Here is a 26,311-nt window from a genome sequence, read left to right as displayed (position 1 = left end):
ATTAACAAAACATTGAGTCTATCAACCAGTATTAACATTTTGATCAGTTATTGAGCCAATATTCCCCACTACTGTCTGATAATCTGATTTAGTTAGATGACAATAATAATAATAACATAGTTATATGTGTTAGCTTTGTTGTGTACAGCACTTTGGTTGACAGTGTTGTTTTTAAAGTTTTCTACAAACATAGCAGATTAGATTGTAGAAAGCAGCTTTAAGCAGAGTAGCTGTACTTTTTTACTCTTCAATAGTTTTCATACTTTCATGAAACCAAAGTTTCTGCATCTTGATAATAAAAAAATAAAACCCTCATGGTTGCCGTGCGTGTGACTGTGTGAAAGATTTCATTGAGTGTTCTTATTCTACTTTGATGTATGTGTTAATGCTTGTTTTATTGAACAGAGATATGAACTGAGATATGCATAAATGTTTTTAATCATGTGAAGAACTTTGTGTTGCCTATGGCATGAAAAGCGCTTTATAAATAAAGTTTGATTTGATTTGATGAAGGCAGTGTCAAAAAATTGTATATAAAAAGAATGGCTCACAAATGAACGGCTCACAGCTGTGAATCGGTTCCCATCGTTCATTTAAAAGAGTCGTTCAAAAGAATCGATTCGTTCATGAACGTCACATCTCTAATTAGTTGGCTGTGCTCAGTGTGAGGTAGAAGGCTAGGCTAGGCTAAGCTCCAACGTGACAAGTTTCAGCTACAAAATGAGTGCTCATGACTGTAATGCAAACGTGACTGAACAAGCTTCCACAAGCGAAAAGAAAGCAGACGACATTGTTGATAAGAGAGGAAAGACTAAGGCTGAATCCCATTTCACCCTTTGCCCTACCACTTAGCCCTACCCCTCCGTTTTGCATGTTCGTGTGTAGGGGTAGAGGCCTCCCAATTTCTTAGGACAGAGGGTAGGGGTAAGTGGTAGGGCTATATACCCCTTCAAACGAAGATTTTTCAGAGGCACACTTCAAACGGAGTGGTATAAAAAATTTCCCGTTCTATATGAGAAACTTTTTCTACGCACATCACGCTATCTTGAGGTGCAGGGAAACACACACTTACAAAAAAAAGCCACACAGAAAAAGAGTATGCCTGCACACAACAAATTTTAATTTCTCCCCAAAGTTTATTGGTGTTAAAATTTTCCAAAACCTGTAATATTAATCAGAAGGAATATTGTGTTCAAAAATCCAGTTGAAATAGGGAGACACAAACACCAGAGAGTTTGAGTAGAATTGACAATTCTTTGTTTCCCAGAAGATTAAAAGTTACATATCTCTTAAGAGGAGGTCAGCCCTTAGCCTTAGCTGCTTGATCTCTAGTACATGAAGTGCAGAATCCTCAGGTTCAGCCAGAAAGACCTGCCTATCTTAGTAATCCTCCTCTTTTATACTGTTACAATGCATGAGACTATGTGTGTGCATGTTTGTACCAGTTTATGTGAATGTGTATTTTTGCAGAGCTTTGCTCAGTCTTCTCAGTTCCTCCTTCGGATTCCTCCTTTCCACTCCCGCTGCTGGTCAAGGTGAAATCTGCAAAACACGCTTGTTCTGCCTGCATTGCATCTCAGTCACGTACACAGCTGGTGTCTCTCCATTCACCCTGTGCCAGTAGTTTTCTGCTACTATGTTAAGTCTCCCTCTAGTAATTTTCCACTCTGTTTCAAGCTTCTCTGCTCTGCTCTGCTCTTCTCTATACTATGCTGTGTATTCTGCAAAGCTCATAAAACAGCTTAAAACAATCCCTAATTAAACTGCTATGAGTAAATGAAAATAGAGTAAATGATAAAAGTAAAAATATAAGATAAATGCTTAGAATGATACTGAAGAATAAAATATTTACAACAAGTTCTACATTACATCCTATAAGGGCTGTTGCGATAAGCAATAAGTCAATAAATAGCACGAATAGGAAACAATGAGCGCGACAAGTTTGCCAGCCGCGATCATTTTCATTAGTTTTTTTTCTGTCTTACTTCACCATAGACTGTGTATGACAACAGGTTTCACTATGGAGTATGTCGACTGAACGCTCTCGTTTCTTGCGGAGTGATCTGTCTCGTGTCATTCTTGACAGCAGCATGTTGCAGCGCGAGACTGTGGTGAACCACTAACCTGTACAAGCTGGTATGCTGCATTTGTTTTACAGAGCTTCCAACGTGATACTCACACATTTGAGTGGCTTCTTATGCTCTCACGCTAAACCTCCGATTTCTCACGCTGAAATACACATCAAGAGCAATGCCGGCTAATCGAGACGTTTAAGAGGCTTCTCAATGGGCCGCATTACCTTTGGGCCGGTGTCCCGGCGTATATGTCAAAAAGACGCAGCATTGCAGCAGCGTGGTTCACTCACTGCTCATAGATCAGTCTGACACGCAGTGATGAGGGAGATATTTCAGCTTCATAAACAGCAACGATGCACAATATATCTTTTCCTAGTTTTTTAAATACAACAGGCAGTTTTGCCAGTTTTCCCTGTCTGAGCCCCATGTTTAATATGTTTTAATATATTTTTTGAAAGCCAATTTTGTTTATAGAACAGAGACTTTATTATCTATCATACTTATTGTTTTTGGTTGTGTTTGGTTTTCATTCATTGTTAATGAGACTGAGAGTCCATTCTAGTTATTGTTTTTGTTTTATTTAAAATTTCTTCCAGTTCCAGTGTAAAATGTTCTTTAGTGACTTCTGATGATGTATATGATTATTTAAGGGGTGTCCCAGTTCGTAGGGGTTGACTTTCAGCCCTTCCTCTTCTAGCTCCGCTTTTAAGGGGCAAGTGGCAAGGTGAAGGGGTAACAAAGAGAAATGGGATTGGGCCTTACTCTGTGGTACTCAGTGTTGCCAACTTAGCGACTTTGTCTCTATATTTAGATATTTAGTTGTCACTCCCCTCTAGCGACTTTTTTTTAAGCAACTTTTTCTGGTATTATTGGAGACTTTTGGAAACTGACGTAAATGAACGTAGTTAACTCTTATCAGTGAGGAGTGGTTGCTGCGCAGACTCTTCCCCCATCCTAAAGCATTAAGGCTTGGTCCTCCCACAGCTGCATTCAGAGCAGGAGATCAGCTCTGTTTCATGACCAGGCTGAAAATGAAACGTACAAAGCTGCTGCTGGCTGATCCCACGCTGGCTTAGGTCTGTTAATTAGGAGTGTGGATATAAATATAAGTGTTTTGACAAGTTGCAAACTCCCAATTAAAAGAAAATACACTTAATAAAATTAAACTAAAAACCAAAGAAAATATTGACTGAAGAATTTAATTTAATTATGTTTTGCTGATCAGATGATGATGTAATTTAGCGACTTCTAGGACTTTTAGGACAGCTAATAGCTACTTTCCTTATTGAGGAATTGGCAACAGTGCATCCGAAGCATTTCCACTATGCTGAGTCAGAAGATGAAACACCAGTTGTTGGTCACTGTTTTTTTTCTATTTATTGTAGCATTTCTGCTTCTGTTTGACTGTTTTAACCTGAATCCTCTTGACTTCAGCTCACAGCTTTTATTCTTTATTCAGATTGAAGAGCTGCAGTTTGTTAGAGATCAGCTGTGCTTCACTGACCTCAGCTCTGAAGTCCAACCCATCCCATCTGATAGAACTGGACCTGAGCGACAACAACATGACGTCTGCTGTTAAAGATCTTTGTGGATTTCTGGAGAGTCCACACTGCAGACTGGAGACTCTGAGGTCAGACACCATGTTTTATTTGTTTATTGAGATTAATACCATGTAAAAGTTGTTCTGGTCTTCAACGTAAAGTCTGTTTTCTTCTTCAGTGGTTTAGTTCATGAAATGATGATTTATTAAATAAAAGCAAAAGACTTTGATTCTGTCAGACAGAAACAAATATATAATCACTGACTGATGCTTCTAGACGTTGAGCATTAGTGAATATCTCTGGATGAAATAATGATCAAGTAATAATTAATCAGCTGATATGAAGCAACTTTCCACCATGACTGATAGAAATGAAGCATCTTTGACTTGATTAGAAAACACTTTTCATCCCAGCAGCAGTTATCGTCACTCACATGTATTAATAACGACATATTACACCCAAAAACCTCATCACACTAATAATTTAACAGCTAAAAAAGCAATCACCAGGAAATGGGTCTCACAAGAAAGCCCGACTCTGAATGAATGGATGGACATCACAGTTAACATTTACAGTATGGAAAAGACTTCAGTCCTCGTCAACTTCAAGCTGGAGTTATTCTCTTCTTACTGGACAACATGGATTAATAATGTTATACCACTAAGGCCAGATTTCATTTTCACCAATGAGAAGATATGAATTGAAGAAAATGATACTTTTCTCGATGCCGTTGCTGTTATGTTTTATGTTTTTGATTATGTTTGTTTTTGTTTTTTAATGTTTTCACCTAATTCTATCTATTCATGTTATTTTCTGTAATCATTAGTATTTGTGTAAAGGAATGTTTAGAAAAGGAACATATGCTGATATATGATGCTAAATCATAATAAAAACTAAATAAAAATACATATAAATTGCTTAATATAATTTAGAAATACAATTTATCCATGCAAAACTAAATCAAATTGCAAAATGTTTTATAATTACACATTTTAAAATTCAGTATTAACAAGGAATTGCGTATTGGAATATTTTTCATTATTAAACACTTAAATAATTATGAATCCAGCTTTACATGGAAGTACTCCCTTTTGATCTCTTATCCAAAACATAATCTGCTCCAGAGCAGGTTAACTGTTTAGCGTAAGTTACCATGGTGATTTATCCATGTCAGAAATAAACCAGCTTTGTTGTACAGAAAACCCAGAATTAACCCTGAAGTTACCCTGATAAGAGAACATCTGTCTTTGTAGTACAGGTCTCTGTTCTTGTGTTTTCTTTTGAGATCTTTTGTTTGGTGAGTCTTCATTTCCTTTAGTTCACTGCTTTGGTAAAGTCCTGGTTTTGTGTTGATACACTGGTGTATCCTCACTTATAGCTCCTGCTGGAGCCTCCTTTCTCCTCCATCATTAAAGGCAGGACAGAGGAGAGAGGAGACAAGGAGGCTGAAATGAGATAAAATGAGTCTCACGTCTCCTTTTCTGCTTGTTCCACACCTGTGTTAGGTTAGTGGTTACCTGGCCCAGTATTTCTAGAAGCAGCTTTCATTCCTTCATTGTCAGATCCTTGTTTATCTCTATGATGCTGTGATTTGTAGCGAGTGCTGACTGAAACATGTGAAATAACACAACTTTATCACTGCTGTTGCTTGTTTTCACTCCCAGTCATTTGAATAAAGGAAGGATGAAAGAAATCATTGTAATTCCCAGGTTTCCTGAAGGCAGCATTATAGGGGGAGTCCCTTCATCCTCCTCTGTTATTCTGTCACTCAGGATTCAACACCTCTGTCAGATGACGTCCTACAGCTCAGATCAGAGACAAAAGTTTAAAGTGAAAATAAAAATCTGAATCTGAAAACAGAAAATCTGAAAGTGGAAGAAAAAAAAATCTAAAATATGAAAACAAAAATTTAACAATTTAGATTTAAAGTAAAACATGTTTATAAAAATATCTCAAACTGAAATTAACTGAAATGAAGTTTTGCTGCATTTGTTTTTATTTTAAACTTAGTTTTTTTCAAAGATGCAAACTTGACTTTTAGTTTGAGTTTCTATGTAAAGAAACATTGTGACCCAGTTCATCTCCATCCAGAAACAGCTTTGATCACCAACATCTGGACTGATGTGCTAATTAGTCCAGTGTTTGGTTTCATTAACAGGCCGTTTACACCAAGCTGACAATCTGCTGTCGCTCACATCTGCAGTGTTGGAAACATGTGTTTCAGTGTGTGTGTCCTGTCACCATTATCAGACTCTGGAGTCTTTTTTTCATCCAGTTCAGCCGGTAGAATCAGAGTCATGTCTGTCGGTGAGAGAACTCACTCTGATTGAAGTCACTACGTCTTTATTGAAGCTGCAGCATGTTGTCATTAATATTAATGAGAACTCTTCTTCTCTGCTTCTGTTTGACTGTTTTAATCTGCATCCTGTTGGCTTCAGCTCACAGCTTTTATTCTTTATTCAGATTGCAGAGCTGCAGGTTGTCAGAGATCAGCTGGGCTTCACTGACCTCAGCTCTGAAGTCCAACCCATCCCATCTGATAGAACTGGACCTGAGCAACAACTACATGATGTCTGCTGTTAAAGATCTTTGTGGATTTCTGGAGAGTCCACACTGCAGACTGGAGACTCTGAGGTCAGACACCATGTTTTATTTGTTTATTGAGATTAATACCATGTAAAAGTTGTTCTGGTCTTCAACATAAAGTCTGTTTTCTTCTTCAGTGGTTTAGTTCATGAAATGATGATTTATTAAATAAAAGTAAAAGACTTTGATTCTGTCAGACAGAAACAAATATATAATCACTGACTGATGCTTCTAGACGTTGAGCATTAGTGAATATCTCTGGATGAAATAATGATCAAGTAATAATTAATCAGCTGATATGAAGCAACTCTCCACCATCACTGATAGAAATGAAGCATCTTTGACTTGATTAGAAAACACTTTTCATCCCAGCAGCAGTTATCTTCACTCACATGCATTAATAACGACATATTCCACCCAAAAACCTCATCACACTGATAATTTAACAGAAATCATTCTCAGTTGATTTTCATTTCATTAAAATGATCTCTGTTACACAAGGTCAGTTCAGACTGAAACAGATATTCCTGTTAAGTGGATTTAAGTAAAATACAAAGAAGAATTTATCTGAAGAAAAATAACATGATTGATGAAATGAAATAAAGTTAAGCTATGACCTAACTTGTTGCTAGGTAACAGTGGATGGAAGGAAGTTGTGAGAGTGTGTGAGCAGCTTTCCATCAGGTGAGAAATGTGTGAAAATGTGGAGCAGAGTCAGTGTTTCATAGCTCTGCAGCCAAAGAGAAGCTGAGAAGGTGAACTGCTACGACCCTGTGCAGGTGATCCAAACACAGACACAAAGGATGATTACTGAACAGCCATGAAGGAGAGAGGCAGGGATGCTCCATCACTGGAGATAAATGCTGTTCTGTTTACCTGCTGTGTTTGTTTCTTCTGCTTTATTTATTCACAGCACAGAGTTGGTGTGAAGAGCTTGTGTGTGAATGTAGGTTGAGAAACAGCAGATAAGAAATATGGAGCTGAATCACAACCACAATGTTTGTTTGTCTGAAAAATATTTCAGTCTTCAGGAATAGAAGTTGATGAATCAAGTTTTTATATTGAATTTTGAAAACAAAAAAATGAATTAAAAATGAAAAGAAATGCAGCAGAAATCTTTTCAGTTTTAATGTAAAATATTTTTTGTTTCAGATTCAGATCTTTCTTTAAATTCCACTTTTTCATATGAACTATTTTCTATAGTAAAATAAGATCAGCTGACAGTCAGACAAACTTATGTTTTAGAATATTTTAGAATTGATTTTAGGATTTTACTGTTGACTTTTAAAGCCCTCCATGGTCATTCACCCTCCTATTTATCAGACCTTTCACATCCATATAAAACAGAGCTTTTGTGGTCAAAGCCTCTAAACTCTGGAATGAGCTGCTTGAGATCAGGTCAACAGAGTCAGTTTCCACTTTTATATCTCTTCTTTAAACATCCTTTCATTATTATTATTATTGTTGTTGTTATTATTATTTACAATAATTGCAGCAGAACTGAATTAAAACACAAATTTTATTTCCTCTGATCTCCTGGTTAAGTCAATTTTATTTATGAAGCACATTTAAAAACAATCTCAGATGAAGTGCTGTACAAAGCAAAGTAGATAAAATACCTAAGCCATCGTTAAAATAAAATTAATAAACAGATATATCTGAAAATACATGAATAAATAATATAAAAATTACATTAAAGTGACACAAAACACATGAGAACATGAATACAATAAAACTCAATGAGAATGTTTAAGCTGGAGGAAAAGCCAGTGAGAAAATGTGTGTTTTTAATAATGATTTAAAATGCTCAACGCTCTGCACTGATCTCATGTTAAAAGGCAGAATGTTACGGCGGGTCAGACAGGTGTTGGTTTCTGAACCCCACGGTGCAGACACTGAGAATCCAGGAGACTGAGGCAGATGAGTTAAAGAAAGGGTTTTAATGAAGACTGGAAATGTGCAAGATGTTCCGCGTTCTGGATCTGAGGACCACAGTGGAGTGCTGTTGACTGGACAGGCGGGCAAGCAGGTAGGACCAGACGTGAGCTTGGTTGGAGCCAGTGACAAGGGAGTGGACCGGGATGAGTGAAACAATCCAGAAGATCGGCAGGCAGACAGGACGGGCAGAATCCAGACACCAGGAGTCTAGAAGGAAGACTAACATTAAGAAACATGAATTGTGTTTAAACAGAGAAACTAGAGAGGCCACGATATACCAGATGGGTAACTGGAGGATCCGGCGAGGAGTGAAGAAAGGTCCGTTGGTTAAATACTGTGGTGGTGATGAGAAGATGAGGTTCAGGTGTGATGATCTGCCCAGGTGAGATGATTGCTGCTGCAACACTCCAGGTCGGAAACAGACATGACGCACAAGACAGACAGAGGGAGCCAGACGCACACACACACACTAGGATAATCAGGAGACACATATACACAGGGGAGACAGACAGGAACCATAACACAGAATGTTCCAGAGTCTGGGAGCAGCGACAGAAAAAGCTCGGTCACCTCTGCCTCTTAACCTGCTTCTAGGAACTTTTAAGAGCAGCTGGTTAGTTGATCTCAGTGCTCTGACAGGACTGTGAATGATTATAAGCTCTGATAAATAAGGTGGTGGTGTGACTTTTAAAAACAAGTAATAAAATCTTGAACTGGATCCTGTACTGTACGGGAAGCCAGTGAAGTGAAGCAGCACCGGAGTGATATGCTCACGTCGTTTTCTCCATGTAAGAAGACGAGCTGCTGAGTTCTGAACAGTTTGTAAACGACGGCGCAACGACTGATCAATCCCAAAATAGAGAGAGTTACAATAATGTAGACGGCAGGTGATAAAAACATGAATAACTCTCTTTGAATAGGACATAAGATTTTACCCTGCTCAAGAGCCGTGAATGAAAGAAGCTAGATTTGACCACAGAGATAATTTGTTTAGATTGTCTGATTCTGCTTTTATAGCACAGGATAATAGTCATAATCAGAAAATGATTCAGTTAAATTCAGTTTAGCTTTATTTGTATACCATCAATTCACAACAAGGTCGTCTCAGAGCACTTTACTTACAAATTAATTTGAGCCATTTCATAATAAATAACAGCCTAGTTAAGGAAAACCAACTCATTTCATCAAATCTTGACTTTAATTCAATCAAATGAAGAGACCAACATGTCGCTGCCATGATCTGTGTTTCCTGTTCTTGTGTTTTCTTTTGAGATCTTTTGTTTGGTGAGTCTTCATTTCCTTTAGTTCACTGCTTTGGTAAAGTCCTGGTTTTGTGTTGATACACTGGTGTATCCTCACTTATAGCTCCTGCTGGAGCCTCCTTTCTCCTCCATCATTAAAGGCAGGACAGAGGAGAGAGGAGACAAGGAGGCTGAAATGAGGTAAAATGAGCCTCAGGTCTCCTTTTCTGCTTGTCCCACACCTGTGTTAGGTTAGTGGTTACCTGGCCCAGTATTTCTAGAAGCAGCTTTCATTCCTTCATTGTCAGATCCTTGTTTATCTCTATGATGCTGTGATTTGTAGCGAGTGCTGACTGAAACATGTGAAATAACACAACTTTATCACTGCTGTTGGTTGTTTTCACTCCCAGTCATTTGAATAAAGGAAGAATGAAAGAAGTCATTGTATTTTCCAGGTTTCCTGAAGGCAGCATTATAGGGGGAGTCCCTTCATCCTCCTCTGTTATTCTGTCACTCAGGATTCAACACCTCTGTCAGATGACGTCCTACAGCTCAGATCAGAGACAAAAGTTTAAATTGAAAATAAAAATCTGAATCTGAAAACAGAAAATCTGAAAATGAAAGAAAAAAAATCTAAAATATGAAAACAAGAATTTAACATTTTAGATTTAAAGTAAAACATGTTTATAAAAATATCTCAAACTGAAATTTGCTGAAATGAAGTTTTGCTGCATTTGTTTTTATTTTAAACTCAGTTTTTTCAAAGATCCAAACTTGACTTTTAGTTTGAGTTTCTATGTAAAGAAACATTGTGACCCAGTTCATCTCCATCCAGAAACAGCTTTGATCACCAACATCTGGACTGATGTGCTAATTAGTCCAGTGTTTGGTTTCATTAACAGGCCGTTTACACCAAGCTGACAATCTGCTGTCGCTCACATCTGCAGTGTTGGAAACATGTGTTTCAGTGTGTGTGTCCTGTCACCATTATCAGACTCTGGAGTCTTTTTTCATCCAGTTCAGCCGGTAGAATCAGAGTCATGTCTGTCGGTGAGAGAACTCACTCTGATTGAAGTCACTACGTCTTTATTGAAGCTGCAGCATGTTGTCATTAATATTAATGAGAACTCTTCTTCTCTGCTTCTGTTTGACTGTTTTAACCTGCATCCTTTTGGCTTCAGCTCACAGCTTTTATTCTTTATTCAGATTGATGAGCTGCAGGTTGTCAGAGATCAGCTGGGCTTCACTGACCTCAGCTCTGAAGTCCAACCCATCCCGTCTGATAGAACTGGACCTGAGCAACAACTACATGACGTCTGCTGTTAAAGATCTTTGTGAATTTCTGGAGAGTCCACACTGCAGACTGGAGACTCTGAGGTCAGACACCAAGTTTTATTTGTTTATTGAGATTAATACCATGTAAAAGTTGTTCTGGTCTTCAACGTAAATTCTGTTTTCTTCTTCAGTGGTTTAGTTCATGAAATGATGATTTATTAAATAAAAGCAAAAGACTTTGATTCTGTCAGACAGAAACAAATATATAATCACTGACTGATGCTTCTAGACGTTGAACATTAGTGAATATCTATGGATGAAATAATGATCAAGTAATAATTAATCAGCTGATATGAAGCAACTCTCCACCATCACTGATAGAAATGAAGCATCTTTGACTTGATTAGAAAACACTTTTCATCCCAGCAGCAGTTATCTTCACTCACATGCATTAATAACGACATATTACACCCAAAAACCTCATCACACTAATAATTTAACAGAAATCATTCTCAGTTGATTTCCATTTCATTAAAATGATCTCTGTTACACAAGGTCAGTTCACACTGAAACAGATATTCCTGTTAAGTGGATTTAAGTAAAATACAAAGAAGAATTTATCTGAAGAAAAATAACTTGATTGATAAAATGAAATAAAGTTAAGCTATGACCTAACTTGTTGCTAGGTAACAGTGGATGGAAGGAAGTTGTGAGAGTGTGTGAGCAGCTTTCCATCAGGTGAGAAATGTGTGAAAATGTGGAGCAGAGTCAGTGTTTCATAGCTCTGCAGCCAAAGAGAAGCTGAGAAGGTGAACTGCTACGACCCTGTGCAGGTGATCCAAACACAGACACAAAGGATGATTACTGAACAGCCATGAAGGAGAGAGGCAGGGATGCTCCATCACTGGAGATAAATGCTGTTCTGTTTACCTGCTGTGTTTGTTTCTTCTGCTTTATTTATTCACAGCACAGAGTTGGTGTGAAGAGCTTGTGTGTGAATGTAGGTTGAGAAACAGCAGATAAGAAATATGGAGCTGAATCACAACCACAATGTTTGTTTGTCTGAAAAATATTTCAGTCTTCAGGAATAGAAGTTGATGAATCAAGTTTTTAAATTGAATTTTGAAAACAACAAAAAAATGCATTTAACAGGAAAAGAAATGCAGCAGAAATCTTTTCAGTTTGAATGTAAAATCTTTTTTGTTTTCAGATTCAGATCTTTCTTTAAATTTAAATTTTTCATATGAACTATTTTCTATAGTAAAATAAGATCAGCTGACAGTAAGACAAACTTATGTTTTAGAATATTTTAGAATTGATTTTAGGATTTTACTGTTGACTTTTAAAGCCCTCCATGGTCATTCACCCTCCTATTTATCAGACCTTTCACATCCATATAAAACAGAGCTTTTATGGTCAAAGCCTCTAAACTCTGGAATGAGCTGCCTGAGATCAGGTCAACAGAGTCAGTTTCCTCTTTTATATCTCTTCTTAAAACATCCTTTTATTATTATTATTGTTGTTATTATTATTATTATTTACAATTATTGCAGCAGAACTGAATTAAAACAAATTTTATTTCCTCTGATCTCCTGGTTAAGTCAATTTCATTTATGAAGCACATTTAAAAACAATCTCAGATGAAGTGCTGTACAAAGCAAAGTAGATAAAATACCTAAGCCATCGTTAAAATGAAATTAAATAAACAGATATATCTGAAAATACAAAATACATGAATAAATAATATAAAAATTACATTAAAATGACACAAAACACATAAGAACATGAAAACAATAAAACTCAATTAGAATGTTTAAGCTGGAGGAAAAGCCAGTGAGAAAATGTGTGTTTTCAATAATGATTTAAAATGCTCAACGCTCTGCGCTGATCTCATGTTAAAAGGCAGAATGTTCCAGAGTCTGGGAGCAGCGACAGAAAAAGCTCGGTCACCTCTGCCTCTTAACCTGCTTCTAGGAACTTTTAAGAGCAGCTGGTTAGTTGATCTCAGTGCTCTGACAGGACTGTGAATGATTATAAGCTCTGATAAATAAGGTGGTGGTGTGACTTTTAAAAACAAGTAATAAAATCTTGAACTGGAACCTTTATTGTACGGGAAGCCAGTGAAGTGAAGCAGCACTTTCTCCATGTCAGAAGACGAGCCGCTGAGTTCTGAACAATTTGTAAACGACGGCGCAACGACTGATCAATCCCAAAATAGAGAGAGTTACAATAATGTAGACGGCAGGTGGTAAAAACATGAATAACTCTCTTTGAATGGGACATAAGATTTTACCCTGCTCAAGAGCCGTGAATGAAAGAAGCTAGATTTGACCACAGAGATAATTTGTTTAGATTATCTGATTCTGCTTTTATAGCACAGGATAATAGTCATAATCAGAAAATGATTCAGTTAAATTCAGTTTAGCTTTATTTGTATACCATCAATTCACAACAAGGTCGTCTCAGAGCACTTTACTTACAAATTTATTTGAGCCATTTCATAATAAATAACAGCCTAGTTAAGGAAAACCAACTCATTTCATCAAATCTTGACTTTAATTCAATCAAATGAAGAGACCAACATGTCGCTGTCATGATCTGTGTTTCCTGTTCTTGTGTTTTCTTTTGAGATCTTCTGTTTGGTGAGTCTTCATTTCCTTTAGTTCACTGCTTTGGTAAAGTCCTGGTTTTGTGTTGATACACTGGTGTATCCTCACTTATAGCTCCTGCTGGAGCCTCCTTTCGCCTCCATCATTAAAGGCAGGACAGAGGAGAGAGGAGACAAGGAGGCTGAAATGAGGTAAAATGAGTCTCAGGTCTCCTTTTCTGCTTGTCCCACACCTGTGTTAGGTTAGTGGTTACCTGGCCCAGTATTTCTAGAAGCAGCTTTCATTCCTTCATTGTCAGATCCTTGTTTATCTCTATGATGCTGTGATTTGTAGCGAGTGCTGAGTGAAACATGTGAAATAACATAACTTTATCACTGCTGTTGGTTTTTTTCACTCCCAGTCATTTGAATAAAGGAAGAATGAAAGAAGTCATTGTATTTTCCAGGTTTCCTGAAGGCAGCATTATAGGGGGAGTCCCTTCATCCTCCTCTGTTATTCTGTCACTCAGGATTCAACACCTCTGTCAGATGACGTCCTACAGCTCAGATCAAAGACAAAAGTTTAAAGTGAAAATAAAAATCTGAATCTGAAAGCAGAAAATCTGAAACTGAAAGAAAAACATCTAAAATATGAAAACAAGAATTTAACAGTTTAGATTTAAAGTAAACATGTTTATAAAAATATCTCAAAATAAAAATGAACTGAAATGAAGTTTTGCTGCATTTGTTTTTATTTTAAACTCAGTTTTTTCAAAGATCTAAACTTGACTTTTAGTTTGAGTTTCTATGTAAAGAAACATTGTGACCCAGTTCATCTCCATCCAGAAACAGCTTTGATCACCAACATCTGGACTGATGTGCTAATTAGTCCAGTGTTTGGTTTCATTAACAGGCCGTTTACACCAAGCTGACAATCTGCTGTTGCTCACATCTGCAGTGTTGGAAACATGTGTTTCAGTGTGTGTGTCCTGTCACCATTATCAGACTCTGGAGTCTTTTTTCATCCAGTTCAGCCGGTAGAATCAGAGTCATGTCTGTCGGTGAGAGAACTCACTCTGATTGAAGTCACTACGTCTTTGCTGAAGCTGCAGCATGTTGTCATTAATATTAATGAGAACTCTTCTTCTCTGCTTCTGTTTGACTGTTTTAACCTGCATCCTGTTGGCTTCAGCTCACAGTTTTTATCCTTTATTCAGATTGAAGAGCTGCTGGTTGTCAGAGATCAGCTGGGCTTCACTGACCTCAGCTCTGAAGTCCAACCCATCCCGTCTGATAGAACTGGACCTGAGCAACAACAACAACATGACGTCTGCTGTTAAAGATCTTTGTGGATTTCTGGAGAGTCCACACTGCAGACTGGAGACTCTGAGGTCAGACACCATGTTTTATTTGTTTATTGAGATTAATACCATGTAAAAGTTGTTCTGGTCTTCAACGTAAAGTCTGTTTTCTTCTTCAGTGGTTTAGTTCATGAAATGATGATTTATTAAATAAAAGTAAAAGACTTTGATTCTGTCAGACAGAAACAAATATATAATCACTGACTGATGCTTCTAGACGTTGAGCATTAGTGAATATCTATGGATGAATTAATGATCAAGTAATAATTAATCAGCTGATATGAAGCAACTCTCCACCATCACTGATAGAAATGAAGCATCTTTGACTTGATTAGAAAACACTTTTCATCCCAGCAGCAGTTATCTTCACTCACATGCATTAATAACGACATATTACACCCAAAAACCTCATCACACTAATAATTTAACAGAAATCATTCTCAGTTGATTTTCATTTCATTAAAATGATCTCTGTTACACAAGGTCAGTTCACACTGAAACAGATATTCCTGTTAAGTGGATTTAAGCAAAATACAAAGAAGAATTTATCTGAAGAAAAATAACATGATTGATAAAATGAAATAAAGTTAAGCTATGACCTAACTTGTTGCTAGGTAACAGTGGATGGAAGGAAGTTGTGAGAGTGTGTGAGCAGCTTTCCATCAGGTGAGAAATGTTTGAAAATGTGGAGCAGAGTCAGTGTTTCATAGCTCTGCAGCCAAAGAGAAGCTGAGAAGGTGAACTGCTACGACCCTGTGCAGGTGATCCAAACACAGACACAAAGGATGATTACTGAACAGCCATGAAGGAGAGAGGCAGGGATGCTCCATCACTGGAGATAAATGCTGTTCTGTTTACCTGCTGTGTTTGTTTCTTCTGCTTTATTTATTCACAGCACAGAGTTGGTGTGAAGAGCTTGTGTGTGAATGTAGGTTGAGAAACAGCAGATAAGAAATATGGAGCTGAATCACAACCACAATGTTTGTTTGTCTGAAACATATTTCAGTCTTCAGGAATAGAAGTTGATGAATCAAGTTTTTATATTGAATTCTAAAACAAAAAAACAAAAATGTGTTTAACGGGAAAAGAAATGCAGCAGAAATCTTTTCAGTTTGAATGTAAAATATTTTTTGTTTTCAGATTCAGATCTTTCTTTAAATTCCACTTTTTCATATAAACTAATTTCTATTGTAAAATAAGATCAGCTGACAGTCAGACAAACTTATGTTTTAGAATTGATTTTAGGATTTTACCGTTGACTTTTAAAGCCCTCCATGGTCATTCACCCTCCTATTTATCAGACCTTTCACATCCATATGAAACGGAGCTTTTGTGGTCAAAGCCTCTAAACTCTGGAATGAGCTGCCTGAGATCAGGTCAACAGAGTCAGTTTCCACTTTTATATCTCTTCTTTAAACATCCTTTCATTATTATTATTATTGTTGTTGTTATTATTATTTACAATAATTGCAGCAGAACTGAATTAAAACACAAATTTTATTTCCTCTGATCTCCTGGTTAAGTCAATTTCATTTATGAAGCACATTTAAAAACAATCTCAGATGAAGTGCTGTACAAAGCAAAGTAGATAAAATACCTAAGCCATCGTTAAAATGAAATTAAATAAACAGATATATCTGAAAATACAAAATACATAAATAAATAATATAAAAATTACATTAAAATGACACAAAACACATGAGAACATGAATACAATAAAACTCAATGAGAATGTTTAAGCTGGAGGAAAAGCCAGTGAGAAAATGTGTGTTTTTAATAATGATTTAAAATGCTCAACGCTCTGCACTGATCTCATGTTAAAAGGCAGAATGTTCCAGAGTCTGGGAGCAGCGACAGAAAAAGCTCGGTCACCTCTGCCTCTTAACCTGCTTCTAGGAACTTTTAAGAGCAGCTGGTTAGTTGATCTCAGTGCTCTGACAGGACTGTGAATGATTATAAGCTCTGATAAATAAGGTGGTGCTGTGACTTTTAAAAACAAGTAATAAAATCTTGAACTGGATCCTGTACTGTACGGGAAACCAGTGAAGTGAAGCAGCACCGGATTAATATGCTCACGTCTTTTTCTCCTTGTCAGAAGACGAGCTGCTGAGTTCTGAACAATTTGTAAACGACGGCGCAACGACTGATCAATCCCAAAATAGAGAGAGTTACAATAATGTAGACGGCAGGTGGAAAAAACATGAATAACTCTCTTTGAATGGGACATAAGATTTTACCCTGCTCAAGAGCTGTGAATGAAAGAAGCTAGATTTGACCACAGAGATAATTTGTTTAGATTATCTGATTCTGCTTTTATAGCACAGGATAATAGTCATAATCAGAAAATGATTCAGTTAAATTCAGTTTAGCTTTATTTGTATACCATCAATTCACAACAAGGTCGTCTCGGAGCACTTTACTTACAAATTAATTTGAGCCATTTCATAATAAATAACAGCCTAGTTAAGGAAAACCAACAGATTGCATCAAATCTTGACTTCAATTCAATCAAATGAAGAGACCAACATGTCGCTGTCATGATCTGTGTTTCCTGTTTTCATGTTTTCTTTTGAGATCTTTTGTTTGGTGAGTCTTCATTTCCTTTAGTTCACTGCTTTGGTAAAGTCCTGGTTTTGTGTTGATACACTGGTGTATCCTCACTTATAGCTCCTGCTGGAGCCTCCTTTCTCCACCATTAAAGGAGAGAGGAGACAAGGAGGCTGAAATGAGATCAAATGAGTCTCAAGTCTCCTTTTCTGCTTGTCCCACACCTGTGTTAGGTTAGTGGTTACCTGGCCCAGTATTTCTAGAAGCAGCTTTCATTCCTTCATTGTCAGATCCTTGTTTATCTCTATGATGCTGTGATTTGTAGCTAGTGCTGACTGAAACATGTGAAATAACACAACTTTATCACTGCTGTTGGTTGTTTTCACTCCCAGTCATTTGAATAAATGAAGCATTAAAGAAGTCACTGTAGGGGGACTTCCGGTGAGTATGGCTGGTTGAGGACGTGTTTTCGCTGAGCTCCCGCTCCCACACGATACTACCTGGTCAATCTACAATTTGAGGACTCCCTCTTGAAACCTGGCGAACTATTGGAACCAGTGGTAATAAATAGGTGAACTCTGATGGTGTTTAACGATGTCGAAACAGACGAAACTTCAGTCATAGAAACTGTCAACCGTGCCAGCTGCTAATGCTAGCTCTGCTAGCGAATCCCCACCGACGAGCGATGTATCTCCCCCTGTTATGGATACTGCAGCTCTGATACATGAGGTGACCCAAAGTCTCAGCAACGTTATAGACGAAAAGCTCTCTAAGATTTCAGAGACCTTGAAGAGGATCTCCTCAGCTTTAGAGGGCCAGTCCAGGCGTATCGCAGAGACAGAGCAGCGAGTATCGGACATGGAGGACACGGTAGCAGGCCTGGAAGCGAGACTAGCCGAAGCAGAGGGGAAAGTTAAGGCGATGAACAACAGCATGGACGGCATGGAAAACCAGAGTAGACGGGAAAACATCCGCATTCTCAATCTGGAGGAGGGCACAGAGGGGAGGCGTCCCATGCAGTTTGGTCTGGAGTCGACTCCCGGCATTAAAAGCTGCATCAAGATCGAAAGAGCACATCACAGCTTGGGCCCACGGGGATCACGCCCTCGACCGGTTATTATCAAACTACACAACTCAAGAGACAAACTTAGGATAATGACCGCAATGAGGGCAAAGCCGAACCTAGAATATGAAGGTAAACGGTTCTCCATCTCTCAAGGCCTGTCTATGGCGGTCCGGGAGAGACGCTGTGCCTTTAATAATGTGTGCCGAATCCTCATCGATAAGGGTATCCGTTTTAACATGCGCTTCCCAGCTACGCTCATCGTGCACCATAACGACGCGGAGCACAAGTTTAACACACAGGGGGATGCGGAGGCTTTTCTTAACACACTGGAATAAAGCCAAAGGAGGACTCTATTCTTTGATTCTCTTCTGTGTGGTACGTAAGGGGTTGAGGGAGCCCCGCTGCGCATATACTGAAGCCACCTTTTGTTTACTAGTATGTAAATCTGATATAGTTTATTTAAACTCTTAAGTGGCCCCGATTATGTATTGTTCCTGTTACACTACGAGGGACTGGTTATTTCTGAATGTTCTATATATGTGGAGGCTCTACGTTGATCTGCTTGATCGGTACATAATAATGTTGTGTTAATTGAACGTTGTGGGGGTGGGGGATGGTGTGGAAACTCTTTTGTTTTCTTGAAGCGTTGCCTCCTCTCGGCAGGATGTGCCCCTATTTCACCCATTGGGTTATGTTTTGTTTCTGTTTCTGTTTTTGCTTGGTTGATTTCTTTTGGTGTTTTATTGTTCACTCATCTATTAGAGATGGGTATGTTCACCCAGCGCAGTATACGCACGTTGAATGTTATTATTTACGTCCGGTAATCCCGGGCATGCGCACTGCGCTGGAGGGCAAAAAGCTCTGCTTTCGTGCTGACCAAAACATTGTAGTGTACAAGTACATCGTCATTTTGACCAAATCTGTTCACATAATGAAAACTAAAAACTTAGGTATTACTAGTTTAGATCATCTTTGTGCAGATGATCGCGAAAGGTACAGTGCAAAGCTAACTGTATTTAGCAAAAAGCTTACAGACCCATTTAAAATAGCTGACGATCTATGGGTTGACAGTCCTCAGAAATGACCGCCAGTTCAGTATGGCGATATCTACAACTACCTCATTAACACGCCAGGAATTTATACAGCAGAGGCGATGAAGGCATACAAGTCACTAGATGGCTATAACTTCTTTGTGTCTGGACATGTGGGGCAGATATTGTACCACAGCAATGACCACATGAACGTAGTGTGTTTCTTAAAGTGTGCCGTAATGCCATCGCAGAAGATAACCGACAAGAAACGGAAGCATCAGGTGTGGATCTGCTTGGAAAAATTAAAAGGCCACGTAGTGTCTGCCCACTGCACATGCAAAGCAGAGTAAGAATTCATATCCAGTCGCATTCTCCTCATGGCTGTTATCCACTGCTTTCGGCGTTTTACATCCGCTGGAAACCTATTAAATTTGACATGACTGTCCTTCTTTCGTCTATTTGTGCAGCCTACAGCGCTACACGTGTTAACCATACTGATTTAATAATATTTCAGGGCGAGATTTAGATTTAGCGTAACTTGCTGTCAACTTCACGTCTTCTGACAGTGGAGGGCACCGGCTTTTTTGCCCTCCAACTGGAAACTGGGTCAAAGAGCAAGTGGGCGTGACTTCACTCGTCAACGTGCCTATATAAGCCAGTCAAATGTGAATCACACAATGTACCTTAGGTGGATTATTTTCACCTGTCACCTGTTGAGTGTTCTACTATATGAGTAACCTAAACTTTGTTACGCTTAATGTAAAGGGTATTAATCATGTAGTGAAGCGGCGGAAAATACTCTCCATGCTTAAGAAGGATAAAATACAGATAGCTCTGCTACAAGAAACCCATCTTACTGATTCTGAACATGTGAAACTGAAACGTGATTGGGTTGGTCAAATTTATTTTTCTTCATTTAATTCAAAGAGCAGAGGAGTTGCAATACTCATCCATAAACATCTTCAGTTTACACCTGACAGAGTCATACAGGACTCCCAGGGGAGGTATGTTGTTGTCACGGGGAACCTTCCTTTTGGGAAGCGCTTATGCCCCTAGTACATTTGATAGGTCATTCTACTCTGAACTACTGGCGGATATCTCTTCAGTGTGCCCTCCCTACGTTATACTTGGAGGGGACTTTAATTGTGTGTTGTCCCCAGAAATGGATCACAGCCCACCTAAAACACCGCCCCCCACAAAAATGGCTCAGGCCACAGAGAAATTTTGTTCAGATTTGGATTTATTTGATGCTTGGCAAGTGATTAACTAACGGGACAAAGATTTCACCTTCTTTTCTCACCCTCATCGCTCTTTCTCCAGAATTGATTACATATTCGTTTCAAGACTGGTTTTAGATAGGATTATAGGCTGTACTATTAAACCTTGTGCTCTCTCAGATCACTCATTGGTCTTTGCTGAACTTTCACTGCCTTATTATAACCCCTTATCTAGACACTGGCGATTAAATCCCTCTCTTCTTAGTGATCCCGCATTTTTAACGTATTCAGAATCTCAATGGGAACTTTTTATTTCTACGAATGACTCACCTGAGGTGTTCGCGTCTACTTTATGGGAAACAGGCAAGGCCTTCTAGATGGGAGCTATAATTTCCTATACGGCTGCAAAGAGGAAAAATACGCTAGCAAAACAATTGGAACTAGAACATCAAATTGCAACCCTGGATAGAGATTTTAAGGCCACCTCCTCAATGTCCGTATTTAAGAAGCTGGAAGCAGCCCGCTCCGCGTTAAATCAGCTGTTGACACATAAGGCGGAGTCGACATTATTCTTTGCAAAGCATAGATTATTTGAGCTGGGTAACAAACCCGGAAGACTCCTCTCTCGGCTTGCTAGGGGCCAGACAGGACCTCATGTGATACCATCGCTTAGGGATGGTGCTGGTACGGAGCACTTTGAAACCAAAATTATATTCAAAATCTTTAAGGACTTTTATCAGAATTTATACTCTTCAGAATGTCATGATACTTTAGAGCAGAGAAATAGTTTTCTTGAGGGTATATGCCTTCCTACTCTATCGGAGGACGGTAGGAACGACTTATGTAGACCAATCACAACGCAGGAGGTTACGGAGACCATCAAATTATTGCAGAGTGTGAAAGCCCCGGGCCCTGATGGGTTTGGGCCTGAATTCTATAAAAAGATGGTGAGCCTGGTAGCTGGACCCTTGACTAATATGTTTACTGAGTCCTTTGAGAGGGGCACACTGCCACCAACCCTGAATCTGGCCCATATTTCCATGATTTTGAAAAAAGGCAAGCCCTCGGATTGTTGTGGTTCCTACAGACCAATAAGTTTGCTCGCTGTGGACTGTAAAATACTATCAAAACTCCTGGCCAGGAGATTGGAGGTTGTGTTACCTGCCCTAGTCGGGCCGGACCAAACTGGATTCGTTAAAAATAGATTCTCTTTTTCTAACGTCCGTAGACTCCTAAACGTGATACAGTTCTCACATAGCACAAAGAAACACGTCTTGGCTATCTCACTGGATGCTGAAAAAGTGTTCGACCGTGTGGAATGGAGTTATCTTTTTGATGTCCTTGATAGATTTGGATTGGGCACGGATTTCATCGAGTGGGTTAGGCTTCTATACGGATCCCCGGCTGCCAGGGTTATGGTGAACGGCTTGGTGTCCGATGTTTTCCCCTTGGGTAGAGGTACGCGCCAGGGCTGTCCCCTATCACCGTTATTATTTGTACTCGCTCTTGAACCACTTGCGGAGACCATCAGAACTCATATTGGTCTTTCCGGTATCACATTGGGAGACACTGAACACAGAATTTCGATGTACGCGGATGATATATTGCTGTTTATTACCAGACCAGAGGTCTCTATACCAACTTTGGTATCAATCATACGTCAATTCGGTCAAATCTCGGGGTATAAAATTAACTATGATAAGTCGGAGGCCCTGCCGCTGGGCGATTTTGGAGACCAGACTACTCTTATCGACTTCCCGTTTAAGTGGTCAACTACTGGCTTCGTCTATTTAGGCGTTAGGATCTCAGCGAATGTTAAAGAGCTGTATAAGTTAAACTTTACGCCGACTGTGACGGCCAATAAACAAGACCTTGACAGGTAGTTTGACCTGAAGGGGTCAGGCCCTTCCTAACCTTCTGTACTACAACTGGGCTTCACATGCCCGTATAGTATCAGGATGGCTTAAATACTTTCTTTATAAAGGTGAAGTGCCGGTGGATGGTTGGTGCTGTGCCCCTTTCTCCCTTATTAGCCTCATTTCAACTCACAAGAGCAGACCGAGGGCGGAGAGTAAAAGTAATCCCATTATGACTAACACACTGAGGATTTGGCGCAACATTGCAAAATATGCTGGCCAGAGAGACTCTTCGCCAATGTTACAACCTTTAATTCGGAATCAGGCCTTTCCGCCTGGTGTGGGAATTTGCGTTTTTGACGATTGGTTTTCAAAAGGACTAAGATTTATTGGTGACCTATTTGTAAACGGAAACCTTATGTCATTCACACAACTCCAAGATAAATATCAGCTACCAAGTAACCATTTCTTTGGGTACCTTCAGATTAGACACTTTGTAGAGTCCAATGCTTTACCTTTAACAGGCCAGCTTTTTGAAAGCCCAATTGACAGCTGCCTCCTCAACTTCAACTCATCTAATATCGGTAATAGAAAATTTATTTCACTTTTCTATGACAAATTGCATTCCCTCAACCGCGCAGGAACTGACAGAAGCAGGGAGTCATGGGAAAGGGATGTGGGAAAAAAAAAAAAAAAGGAAAGGGATGTGGGAGCTGAGATTGACACTGAACTGTGGTCAGATGTGTTTAGATCGGCTAAGAAGGTATTTACATGTAATAGACTTAGGGAGAGCCAATACAAGATACTGCACAGATTACAGCATACTCCCCAATTTCTTAATAGGATTAACCCCCAGATCTCCCCCCTCTGTGGGAATTGTAAGAAGGAGGTAGGAACATATTATCACTGTATTTGGGAATGCCTTCTGATATTTAAATTTTGGAGGAATTTGTCTCAAGTGCTTAGCTCAATTTTTTGCAAAAAAATAGAACACGAACCAGCCCTGTTTCTTTTGAACTTACCTCTTGGTCAGACCTTCCTACCTGCTGGGCACCGGATTCTATTGGGTAAACTCTTACTTCTAGCAAGGCGCTGTGTTCTCCACCAGTGGATTGAGAGTAAAACTCCATCTATTACGCAGTGATACAGAGAAATATTTAAGGTCTTCCCTCTAGAGCGGCTTAGTGCTACATTGAAGGGCAATACCAACCTGTTCTACACTACCTGGCAACCTTTTCTGGAATACTTACCTGATGACCTTGTTGACCTGCTGCAAAAAGGATGTCCCCACCTAAGGTTTACTAATAATTTGTCATATAACTAGATGCAATATATGAGTGTGATTAATTCTCTTTCTCTTTGTGTTGTATATGCTGGCTATTCCTGTGCTTGTTGGTTTGTTTGTTTGAGTGTGTATAAAATCAATAAAAATTATGTTTAAAACTATTGACTTTTAGTTTGAGTTTCTGTGTAAAGAAACATTGTGACCCAGTTCATCTCCATCCAGAAACAGCTTTGATCACCAACATCTGGACTGATGTGCTAATTAGTCCAGTGTTTGGTTTCATTAACAGGCCGTTTACACCAAGCTGACAATCTGCTGTCGCTCACATCTGCAGTGTTGGAAACATGTGTTTCAGTGTGTGTGTCCTGTCACCATTATCAGACTCTGGAGTCTTTTTTCATCCAGTTCAGCCAGTAGAATCAGAGTCATGTCTGTCGGTGAGAGAACTCACTCTGATTGAAGTCACTACGTCTTTATTGAAGCTGCAGCATGTTGTCATTAATATTAATGAGAACTCTTCTTCTCTGCTTCTGTTTGACTGTTTTAACCTGCATCCTGTTGGCTTCAGCTCACAGTTTTTATTCTTTATTCAGATTGAAGAGCTGCTGGTTGTCAGAGATCAGCTGTGCTTCACTGACCTCAGCTCTGAAGTCCAACCCATCCCATCTGATAGAACTGGACCTGAATGAAAACAACAACATGACGTCTGCTGTTAAAGATCTTTGTGGATTTCTGGAGAGTCCACACTGCAGACTGGAGACTCTGAGGTCAGACACCATGTTTTATTTGTTTATTGAGATTAATACCATGTAAAAGTTGTTCTGGTCTTCAACGTAAAGTCTGTTTTCTTCTTCAGTGGTTTAGTTCACGAAATGATGATTTATTAAATAAAAACAAAAGACTTTGATTCTGTCAGACAGAAACAAATATATAATTACTGACTGATGCTTCTAGACTTTGAGCATTAGTGAATATCTATGGATGAAATAATGATCAAGTAATAATTAATCAGCTGATATGAAGCAACTTTCCACCATCACTGATGGAAATGAAGCATCTTTGACTTGATTAGAAAACACTTTTCATCCCAGCAGCAGTTATCTTCACTCACATGCATTAATAACGACATATTACACCCAAAAACTTCATCACACTAATAATTTAACAGAAATCATTCTCAGATGATTTTCATTTCATTAAAATGATCTCTGTTACACAAGGTCAGTTCACACTGAAACAGATATTCCTGTTAAGTGGATTCAAGTAAAATACAAAGAAGAATTTATCTGAAGAAAAGTAACATGATTGATAAAATGAAATAAAGTTAAGCTATGACCTAACTTGTTGCTAGGTAACAGTGGATGGAAGGAAGTTGTGAGAGTGTGTGAGCAGCTTTCCATCAGGTGAGAAATGTGTGAAAATGTGGAGCAGAGTCAGTGTTTCATAGCTCTGCAGCCTAAAGAGAAGCTGAGAAGGTGAACTGCTACGACCCTGTGCAGGTGATCCAAACACAGACACAAGGGATGATTACTGAACAGCCATGAAGGAGAGAGGCAGGGATGCTCCATCACTGGAGATAAATGCTGTTCTGTTTACCTGCTGTGTTTGTTTCTTCTGCTTTATTTATTCACAGCACAGAGTTGGTGTGAAGAGCTTGTGTGTGAATGTAGGTTGAGAAACAGCAGATAAGAAATATGGAGCTGAATCACAACCAGAATGTTTGTCTGAAAAATATTTCAGTCACCAGGAATAGAAGTTGATGAATCAAGTTTTTATATTGAATTCTAAAACAACAAAAAAAATGCGTTTAACGGGTAAAGAAATGCAGCAGAAATCTTTTCAGTTTTAATGTAAAATATTTTTTGTTTCAGATTCAGATCTTTCTTTAAATTCCACTTTTTTCATATGAACTATTTTCTATAGTAAAATAAGATCAGCTGACAGTCAAACGTATGTTTTAGTATGTTTTAGAATTGATTTTAGGATTTTACTGTTGACTTTTAAAGCCCTCCATGGTCATTCACCCTCCTATTTATCAGACCTTTCACATCCATATGAAACGAAGCTTTTATGGTCAAAGCCTCTAAACTCTGAAATGAGCTGCCTGAGATCAGGTCAACAGAGTCAGTTTCTTCTTTTATATCTCTTCTTATAACATCCTTTTATTATTATTATTATTATTATTATTTGTGTTATTATTAACAATAATTGCAGCAGTGAAAACACCAATTTTATTCCCTCTGATCTCCCAGTAAAGTCAATTTTATTTATAAAGCACTTTTAAAGGTCCCATATTATGCAAAATTCACTTTTTAATGGTTTTGGAACAGTCATACTGGTCCCCCGCATGTGTAGGAGACCCGTAAGTGTGAAACTCTTTCAGGCGCTCTCTCTCCCCCCTGCTCCACCTCTAGGGAAGTAAGCGCTGAAATGAGCTTGTTTGAAAGCGTGTACATTATGACGTCATAAGGGACAATAACCACTCCCCACAGAGCGATGGACCCGCCTACCGGCTCTCAAAGCCCGCCCTCTAAAAATCACCTAGCGCCCAGTGTTTTTCCCTCTTCGGCAACCCTCGTTAGCGGACATGGCTAAGCGACAGAAGCACTGTTCTGTTTGTGGCTGCATAAATGAACACGAAAACGTTTTTTTACTTCCATCCACTGAACCCACGAGGACTGAGTGGATTAATTTTATTTTTGGAG

General features: G+C 38.8%; 2 protein-coding genes across 2 annotated transcripts in view; one reads left to right on the top strand and one right to left on the bottom strand.

Moving 5' to 3' along the window:
* Positions 1-26,311, bottom strand: part of LOC121628730 (NACHT, LRR and PYD domains-containing protein 12-like) — a 354,419-nt gene that overhangs the window by 24,191 nt on the left and 303,917 nt on the right. The gene's annotated exons all lie outside the window — the stretch shown is intronic.
* The window catches only part of LOC121628724 (NACHT, LRR and PYD domains-containing protein 12-like), a 2,607,341-nt gene that overhangs the window by 2,504,355 nt on the left and 76,675 nt on the right, over positions 1-26,311 (top strand). Inside the window, exons 31-33 of the mRNA XM_041967976.1 lie at positions 3,535-3,705; positions 6,080-6,250; positions 24,200-24,373. Coding sequence (XP_041823910.1) covers positions 3,535-3,705; positions 6,080-6,250; positions 24,200-24,373 — 516 coding nt within the window. The remainder of the gene's footprint in view (positions 1-3,534; positions 3,706-6,079; positions 6,251-24,199; positions 24,374-26,311) is intronic.

Source organism: Melanotaenia boesemani, chromosome 18 (assembly GCF_017639745.1).
Source record: "Melanotaenia boesemani isolate fMelBoe1 chromosome 18, fMelBoe1.pri, whole genome shotgun sequence".
Classification (NCBI taxonomy): Eukaryota; Metazoa; Chordata; class Actinopteri; order Atheriniformes; family Melanotaeniidae; genus Melanotaenia; species Melanotaenia boesemani.
This window is presented reverse-complemented; position numbering and strand designations above follow the sequence as displayed.